The following is a 9,798-nucleotide window of genomic DNA, read 5'->3' as shown; positions in this document are numbered from 1 at the left end:
ACTTGAGTGAAAAAACAACAACTTTGAAACGATCAAATAAAAAACTGCAAGTAACAGTAAATTCATGACCAGCTGTTCCGAACCTTAAAAACGTCCATGTCGTGACCGTCATAAACCAAAGACCCCCTTGTACTCGCCGCCACTGGAAAAGAAGTCGTCATCAGCAATGTTAGATGTGTTTCTGTAGACTGATGCTCCTTCCTGTAATATCTTGCACTCAGCGGGCACACGCGATGATTTGCCCTATGCATTTTCATGGTGGTGCCTTGCGAGTGGTAAATAATTCATTTGGTCCCTTGGTGCTGGAGATGTTTCCGATGCACAAACACTCTTGTGCCGTTTCATGCGCGTGCATTTCGGACAAGTCTTGAAGTTCCATTCTCCAGCCCTCCCCTTTTAATCAGCCGATCGAAGCCAGAAACAAAAGCCACCTGGCGGAAAGCACATATTTTGTGAACTCCCTCACCGCTGGGTGCTCACTGTCTTTCTGACATCAGCTGGCGGGTGTTGTGCGGTGCCATTACAGCGGCGAGGACCATTGGCACTGACACCTTGAGTGGAATAATAGCCCTCGCATGCAAGTTTGTGTGTATGCTTGTGCACCATCATCTGCTGGTGGTTCCTTTGTCATGTCGACATCTGTTGCGCTCTCACCAAGAAATATATATGGATCACTGGTTTCATCAAAAGGAAGAATTATAGTTAGAGACTTAATGACACTTGCGAAAATGGTCGATGAAGCAGCATTTGGCTCATTGCCTGTGGTTATGCTACTGCTCTCTGCTCCAAGTAAATGTAAGCAATTATAGATGTTAAAGTTGCAAATTTCATTTTTACCCGGGCTAACTGTCCTGCGTTTGGTTTAAAGCAGCGGGTGTCAAACCCATTTTTGTCCACGGCCACATTTTAGTTTGCCTTGGAGGGCCGTTATGACTGAAACCATATCAAGAAGTCAAGGATAACGGTTTAGTCAATTGTTGTTTAAATTACTGTCATGAGGTCATGGAAGTTGACATGTATGATTTGCTTTTGCGGGCCACGTGAATTGACGTGGCGGGCCAGATCCGGCCCCCGGGCCTTGAGTTGGACACCAGAGTTTAAAGGAAGATTGTAAAAAGGATTTATGCTTCATCAACGGATGACCCCGACTCACTGTTTTTGTCAGCTTTGACGCTTCTGAGCGCAGCATCAGTTATACCTGTTCGGCTACATCAGATAGCTTAGCAATGACCGTATTTTCCGCACGATAAGGCACACCTATAAGCATTCAATTTTCTCAAAAGCCATTTTATAATCTGATGGATTATAAAATGAATTACAATTCAGATTTCTTGAACGGAGTATTTTAAATGTTCTGTTTTTAAATGTGCTTTGCTACAGCTGCAGCGGTTGGGTTAGCGCCATATGAATACAATTGTATTGTATTCTCTTTAGCGTAGCTCCATCTAGTGGATGCATAACACAACCTCATCCACTATTGTAGCTTCTATTCTGTGCACCTGAAAATGCCATGCGCCCTATATATGAAAACGGTTTCAAAATATGCCATTCATTGTAGGTGCGCCTTATATTGCGGAAAATACGGTACCTTCACGAATGAAACAGGGACTGTGAAGAGAGAGGCGGTGAATCACTTCGAGTACGTACATACTGCTGTTGGTTTGTATCGTTCGTTCAATCCATCGTGGAAGTTCTCATAGTGAAATTCCCCCAAGAGAATCTCAAGCTGAGAAGAGAGCTTTTCTTTATATACATTTGTGGTCAATTAGTTCAAGAAGATCTTGGACAACTGGGGAGTCTTCACCGCCAAGAGGCGTTTAGGGTCGTCTTAAACGCTTTCAAGTGAACCGAGCTAACGGCGGCGCCCACAGCGCGCGAGTGTTTTTAAATGCGCAGAAAACGCTAATGGACTTATCAGCAGGCTTTGGTATTACAACAGTCAACGGAGCAAAACGTGTTGTCAATGGCGACATGGCATTAGTTCCACCGCATTAGACACAAATAAGCGTGCAGCCCTCTCGCGACTTCACCTACAGTAACACGCAGCATGCCTGTTTACGTCAAGAAGGCGTGTAAGCGGCGGGCCGTTTTGCGGCGAAATATTTTGACTGTTTGGAAGAAAACAATGTTGCCCTGTTTCACTATATCAAAGCATAAAGGTTCAAACGCATCGGTCTCGCCTGGAAAAAGGGGACATTTTTATTCCACGTGACCATATTATCCTGGAAAAAATAAAGAGTAAAAATCGATACATTTGAGTAGGACTATTTTGTAAAGAATGGAATTGTAACGCTCAATGTAGAAGAAAGGCTGTCGGGTATTCTAAATTTACAAACAAGGACAAAGTTCCGTTTTTGGTGGCGCCATATTTTGAAATTGTTCAAAAGCAGTAATGTAGTACCGTCTCTTGCTAACTAATGCTAACGTAGTCGTAAAGCCGTAATTACAGGAAATACGTATTTGAAAAACACATATGGGACATAAACATAAAATGATCAACTTCATTAAAACTTGTGATCTGTATTCTTCCTGGTTCATCGTGCGTCTTTGACAACCGCCAAACCGGCAATATATTGTATGTTAGCATTTTATGTGGTGCACTGTGTACAAAATTCTACTACATTCGCAAGAGAATGGCATTTTTGTTAGCCACTAAATGACACTTGTGAGCTAAGAACGTTACCACGCCCACGCTTCTTTTCCAAATAGCATACGATGTCTCTTTTCCGACGCAAAATTAAACCTCCAGTTCCCACACTCGGGAGATCCCGTCTCATATCAGACGAAATCTGGAATTACAACCTTACGCTTAGGCTTTGCCTTGAGCTTCAGGTTTTTTTCCCCCCAATCTGCCCTAAAGCATCACTTCAAAGGCACCTGTGCCTGCTCTGATGTGATACTTCAAAACGTTGAGATACTGCATTATAAAAACCAGACACACGCGGCAAATTAAGTCAGTTTCAAGGATGACTTCAAAGTGTGGTCGGCTGCGACGACAAAAAAAAAAAAACGGAGGCCACTGGTCATGGTCAATGCGCAAAGTGAAAAACTAGCCGGATAAAATCTTGATCAGTCACACATTGATGTTAGCATTTTGCTGATCCCCCCCAAAAATATAAACAATTGCTGCTCGTGGTGTGAATTTCTCTGCTTCAAACAACAAAGTGAACGGAGGAAAAGTGATGAAGATGGCACGACTGCCTGTTTTATGTGTTGCGTTGTACAGGGTGGCCCACTTAAAAGTAGCCCGGATTTTTTTTTTAAATTAAAATATTTTTTTAATTTTTTTCAAAACATGTATTTAATTACGTGAATGTTACAAGTGACCCAAGTCTTTCCAAAACCTGTTTTTATTACTTACAGGTTACAAGAGATGCTGGAAGTGTTCCAAAACTGCTCCGGTTATACACGTTGGCGCTGAGCCAATTTTTGTTTGTTTTAGATTATACACGAACAGTAGTGCTCCTACCTTCTCCGGGTGCGTACCATACCTCAAGAAAATGGTGTTTTCCTTGCAGCAGAGAATAGTGATTGTGGAAGGCTATGTGCGAACCGGATCAATTAAGAAAACACAAGAGGCCTTCACTCGCGAGTACCCACAAACAAAACCACCGGCTAAACGTTGTGTTCAGAGCCTGGTTAAGAAATGGCGAGACACTGGCTCTCTCGCAAACGTGAAGAAGCAGAGACCTAAATTAGTCCGGACGCCCGAAGTTGTCAGTGATGTTCAGCAGCGAATTACAAATAGCCCTCACAAGTCAACTCGGAGACTATCCCAGCAAGTTGGTGTATCACGAACGACATGTCAGCGTGTACTGAATTCTCTGAAACTGCAACGTGTATAACCGGAGCAGTTTTGGAACACTTCCAGCATCTCTTGTAACCTGTAAGTAATAAAAACAGGTTTTGGAAAGACTTGGGTCACTTGTAACCTTCACGTAATTAAATACATGTTTTGAAAAAAATTAAAAAAATATTTTAATTTAAAAAAAAATCCGGGCTACTTTTAAGTGGGCCACCCTGTATTATTTTGTCATTTTATGTGAAGTGTTCTTTTGATGGCGGCGCGGGCACCCGCAGCGGCTCCTCTTGTTGTCTGTTTAAGAGGGAGGAAATTTCATCTGTGCTGTATGTTAGCATATTTGATGATAAAGTTGTACTTGATACTTGAAATAAATGAATCATCTGTATATGTTCCCTGCATTAGTTGGATTATTTGGCTACGTCCCGAATGTGATTCATGTCAATCATTAGCTCTGACTTGTACTCATAATCGTACGGCATACACCCATGTTAACTCATTCACTCCCAAAGACGTTTTTAAACGTCTTTTTCAGATTCGGTCCAGAATTGGCTGGTACTGAATGAGTTAAAAGTGGGCAATTTATCACACCGTGGTAGTTCACAAATGCCACAATGGAGCAAAAGTAGAGACGATAGCTCAAAATTATAAGAAAACCCCCAAAGCCAACCTCTCAAAATCCATGACAACCTGACCTTTTTTTTTTTTGCGGCAGGTTTTGAATCAACAAAGCGCTGCAGCAGGTGCGGTTTCTTCTTTCCTATAAGGGGATGAGATCACCGGTGTTCTCAAACATCCCCTCATGTTTGCACACAAACTCGGCTCGCCCCCTCCCAGCCTTTCTCCCTCCCGCCGCGCGTCCCTCCCTGCTGTCTCGCCTGGCACCGCTTCCCACTCTCGCCACAGATGGTGACGGGAGACAGACGCAAAGCAGGCAACGGCAGCAGTTGGCTTCCGTGACGAAACGTCGCATCTAATCTTCCTCGAACGTAAGTCGTGTGTTGATCACTGAATCACATGTATCGAATCACCCCCCTCCCCCCCCCCCCCACCTTATTTACCGCTTGTTTCCACACCTATTAACCTCTGGGATGTGACCTCCCAGTCACATATCCATCCACTCTCCAGCTTTCGCGGTGACAAATTACTGGCTGATTACCTCTTGACAAGATTTCAGGAAAAAAAAACTTTTATGTCTCCGCATTGATCCAAGTCATCAAGGGCCCCTTTTGAGGGATCGATAGTAATCATAACACTTACCAGCTGCATCCCACAGATAAAGGCCAAGGTACACCTGCCGCTGCAGCACCCCATGGCGTCCTCCGCACCCTGCCTGCCCAGCAGTTGCGTGGGGAACGTCCCCGGCTCTCCGGCTAGGTTTGCTAATTTTGCAGTTCCTCCTTGGAGCTGTCGGGCCAAGTCGAGGCGCTCACTGCTTGGCCTTGAGGGGTTCCCGGGAGACGTGGGACCCTTGGGCTCTGATTGGAAAATGGTAGTAGTCTCGTCTGGGAAAGCACTTTTAGGAGTGTGTCATTTTGATCATTAATTCACATCATTTGTAAAATGGGAGGAAAGCTTGCATGAGGAAAACTTTGGTCCCAGAGACAATAAACCAAGGTGTCATCTTGGAAAAAAAATGTATGTAATGAAAAGTCAAAAACTCTTTGCTCCAGATCAATTCACAATTATAATTTGGTTGATAATTCCACTTGGTTCAATCCTGGAAGTGTCTAATATGTAAAAAAAAAAAAAAAAGGTGCTAAAAGTGTCCCTTGGAGGAAGTGCGTACGCGAGGAGACAATGCCGTCCTCAAGAGTCCCCCAAAAAATGCGACCACACTGAACCCGAAATGCGGCTCTCCGAGGAGTCAGCGGCCACTTCTCGTCCTCCTCCCCCGGGTGCCGCGTCTCCTCGCCGGGGTCATATCGCACCTCAGCCGCTCCGCTTCCGCCGCCTCCGTCGCACAGGTGCTCCTCCAAATGGGCCGTCACAGCAGCTACGTCCGACCGGACCGGACCGGAGCGTTTATTATAAAAGACGCGTTCGGGTGGCGCTGACTCTTCAGTAACTCTCCATTGAGATGAGATTTTAACCACAAAAAAAAAATGTCTGGAATGACGTCCTAATTTGTGGACTCGCCTTGACACAGTGGACCGGGCGGACAATGGGGATGAAGATGGACCAGCCGAGCGAGAAACCACAACCGTGAGGAGCGTCTCTCGCCCGCCATCTGTCAAGACCAGCACCGCGCAGGGACATGCCACTTCAGACGGGATCTTTCAAAATAAGACATTGTAAGGCTGCATTATGCTTTGACGCTATTGGGTTGATTAAATGTAATCTTATTTTGAAATCAGTCGTTTAAATTGTCTTATCTCTGCGCGGCTTTGCATGAAACTACGCATTCACGAGAACAGTGCTCCTTTCAATTAATTACATAAAATCCATCAAAACATTAAATAGACGTATCAAATATATATGAGAGCTATATAGTTAAAATATATGCCTTTAGCAAGGGGAGTGAGGAACATTTTGCATTCGAATTGTAGTTTCTTCCACAACAACCAAAAGCCACAAAATTAAACGTTTGGTTAAAATAGAACTTTTATTGTTGCAAGAGGAATACTTGGGTCTCCATTGTACCTGTTCACCCACCACGTGTCAAATTAAACAATCATGAGTTCAATCATTTAGCCTGGATTTGAAAATGTGGGGAAATATGATTTAAGTTTTCACTAGCAAGAAGGCACTCACATGCTGAAAATGCATTTTTATAACTGCAAAAAGTTCATTATCTGATTGCGAAGTTGTTGATATGGTGGCATTGGGGGGTCATATTTTTGTTTCTCCTCTAGAAGAGCCAGACTCTGGATTTTGCTTCTCGGCTCATCCTAACATCACCAAGACCTCAAAAATGACTCAAATCTGGACAGACTTTCTCAAATTAAGATTTTGAGACTACTTACGATGGAATTTAGTTTGAATATGGACGAATTAACAAAAAAGTAAATTTTCCGTTACGCATATCCACTCTAATGCAAAATGATTCCCATTTGTGTCTGTTTAAGGCCATGACGGTTGTAACGTAGAGTCATAACTGAGGCGCCATCGGCAATAACTAAGTTCTTGACCTTTCAAGTGATGAATTACTTTGGTCCTTAGTTTTATTTTGAAGGCTAACACATCGATCCTTTTCCTGTTTGCGTCTGGCTTCAAGTGGTTGATGTTCCGCTCAGCAGGGCTCTTTTCATTCCCTGCAATGAGATTTTTGGCCGTGCTCGATGCGCAGCTGCTCCAGGATACGGCATTCAACCAATCAAACATACCATACCCTCTCTCTTTCTGGCCCTTCCCCCTATCAGCGGGGAGCCCTCTCTTTGAGGTTTCACCCTCATCAATTTGTCCTAATTCCTCATTCGCTTCATTAACGTCGCTTTTCTGCTAACCAGCTATTGATGTTGAATACTTAATAGAGGGTGCTTAATGAATTTCATATCCTATATTCAAATTGCTCAACAACTAGCCATCAATTATGCCAGCAAGCGAGAGAGTTTACTCTGCGGAGAGTGGTTATCTCATTACAGACACTTCATTTAGCCAAGTATCGTCCTCGCTGCCTCGGCTAACAAGAGTAGAACCTCCCTAATGTGGTCAAATCCGAACCGAACCGAACCGAATACTGTTTTGGATTTCGGGAATGCATAATCAGACAAAGTGCGATAATGACAATATTTATCACAGAAAAACGCGACGACGAAGTAGAAACTGAAATCGCTGGGCACAAGGAGCCAGGAAAAAAAAAAAACAATGCATAAAACAAAAAGCGGTTGCAAAGGCGACGTACAAGAGGATACACAAATGAAATATCACAAGTCCAACAACACAAAACCGAAAATCAAGATCGATAAAAAGGGAAAATGAAAATACAAAGTTCCATGACAAAATGGGAGCGACTAGGAATGCTATCGAGTGGTCTAGAATACAACAATTGAAGCACAACCGCGAGCAAAGTCAATAATCCGACGAGAGAGTCAATTTGGCGGTCCTTAAATACTTGCTGGAGGGAACCGCCCATCACTCCATTTGGGGCTGAAAACAAAACAAAACAGACAGACATGACCAAATCTTAACCAACATTTTTGGATTTAAAAAATTAAAAAAAAACGTTAAACAAAACCCCATGGCCATGCATGACATCATGCAAAATATGTTTCAAAAGTCAAACTAAATGTAAACATCGAGCGTGATATCATGTGAGATGCCCGCAAACTTCACAGGACTCAACCCTAAAATTATTTTACTTTTTTTGTTTCCTCCTCTTTATCATGTCACCGCGGATGAAGACCGGCGATTGCAAATGAGGACAAACATGTTTCCACAGTGAGTAAATTAACCTTCTTTTCGTCTCATTGAGCTTTTTTTCCAATTTATAGTCATGCTTGGATGATGAGTGTTATGACTTCAAAAATGGCACATCCAGTGAATGAATGGCTCATTTGTTGAGCCTATCTCTGCTCCCCTCCGTCGCCATCAATCTTTGTCGGCGTCCACCCCTCCCGCATACACACAAAGAAACGCGCTCGCCACACAGGCTGCAAGGGGAGTTTAATTATACTACTAATCTTGATTGACAGCGGCGTAGAGAAAGGCAGATTCCCGCGAGCTATGTGTCAAAGCGACCGCCCAGTCATGCGGACCTATTTAGTCATCCTTCCATATTACTCCCCCACCCCCCACCCCACCGCCCATCTATGCTATCCCGTTGCTGCTTCTCGCTCTTCCTTCCTCTCTTATTCATCCCACGATGAGTAATTCAGCCTTCTTGGTCACACTTAAGATGGTCATCAATGGGAGGGGGAAAGGCCTAGCGACCTGGAACCTGAGGGGGAGGCACTTGGACGGTGATGTTGATTGGGGGAAGGGGTTAATTTGACAGTAATTGTCAGTGAGACTGAACTAGATATAAATGGCGCATAGTCATTTGGCGCACTTTTCATCCACGTCTATTCTCTCATCCAGACTTCTGACACACTTCATATGCAAACAACAAACAGGGTAGGAATCAATCAATTCAGAGGCTGGCTGTCAATCAAAGTATGGCGTTTTTCAGAGACATGTGAATGCCGTTGAAATCCATGAGAAAAATAGAACACACTTTTAAAACTATGCTCCGCTGAGCCGTAGCGATTTTTGCTGGCCAAGTATGTAAAACCCACACACATGGAATTTGTTTCCGGTAGGCTACACACCCATTGCAATAATAAGCAACTACGACAAACAAAGACTTGACATATAGGTATCGAAAGGCTTTCTATAATGTAAGGGTCCCATTGTGCAGTCATACCACCCAATGACAGCTTTGCGACAATATGCAGAGTCATCGAGCAGAGATAGTGATCAGTGTTGTAATACAATATTATGACGCTTGTGCAGTTGGCGCAGATAATCGTTGCACCATTTTTAAGTGACCGGCAGCAGTAATTGTTGGACAACTTCAGGTGTACAATTAAACAGAAAGTCCTTGAGCGCTTTGAAAGTGTCTGGTGCTGTGGAATATTGATCACGGCAATTGTTCAAGTGTGTAGAGAGCTGGAGCGACAGTGATCGTTGCGGTTCCACAGGGGGGTGCGAAAATGTATAGATTATAGATTTGAGTTACTGTTTAGGAAATTAATGGCGATAGTGAAGAAGCTGTTTGAATGTCTGTTGGGTTTGGTGCGCATGGTTCGGTAGCGCTTGCCTGAAGGGAGCAAATGGAAAAGGTGGTGGGCAGGGTATTGAGGGTCCAGTAGGATTTTCCATACCCCTGTCTTGGTTCTTGTGGGAAGGGCGGTGCCATTGATGTTTTTTTTCTTTCCCCAGTCCGAACTGTCCGTTGCAGTCGGATTTTGTCCTTTATTGTGGCTGATTTGACGCCAGCTGTTTAGAACTGTCAGTTACCAATGGTGTGTAAAGAAATAGTGAAGCGGTATTAGAATACGAGGTCACACTGTTTT

At 43.7% G+C, this 9,798-nt stretch overlaps 1 protein-coding gene across 1 annotated transcript in view; it reads right to left on the bottom strand.

Moving 5' to 3' along the window:
• The window catches only part of nkain2 (sodium/potassium transporting ATPase interacting 2), a 52,043-nt gene extending 45,997 nt beyond the window's left edge, over positions 1 to 6,046 (bottom strand). The window contains exon 1 of the mRNA XM_052053224.1: positions 5,063 to 6,046. Coding sequence (XP_051909184.1) covers positions 5,063 to 5,116 — 54 coding nt within the window. The 5' untranslated portion in view covers positions 5,117 to 6,046. The remainder of the gene's footprint in view (positions 1 to 5,062) is intronic.
• Positions 6,047 to 9,798: the final 3,752 nt, after the last annotated feature.

This window comes from Hippocampus zosterae, chromosome 19 (assembly GCF_025434085.1).
Source record: "Hippocampus zosterae strain Florida chromosome 19, ASM2543408v3, whole genome shotgun sequence".
NCBI lineage: Eukaryota > Metazoa > Chordata > Actinopteri > Syngnathiformes > Syngnathidae > Hippocampus > Hippocampus zosterae.
The sequence above is the reverse complement of the archived record's forward strand: the minus strand, read 5'-3'. Positions and strand labels throughout refer to the sequence as shown.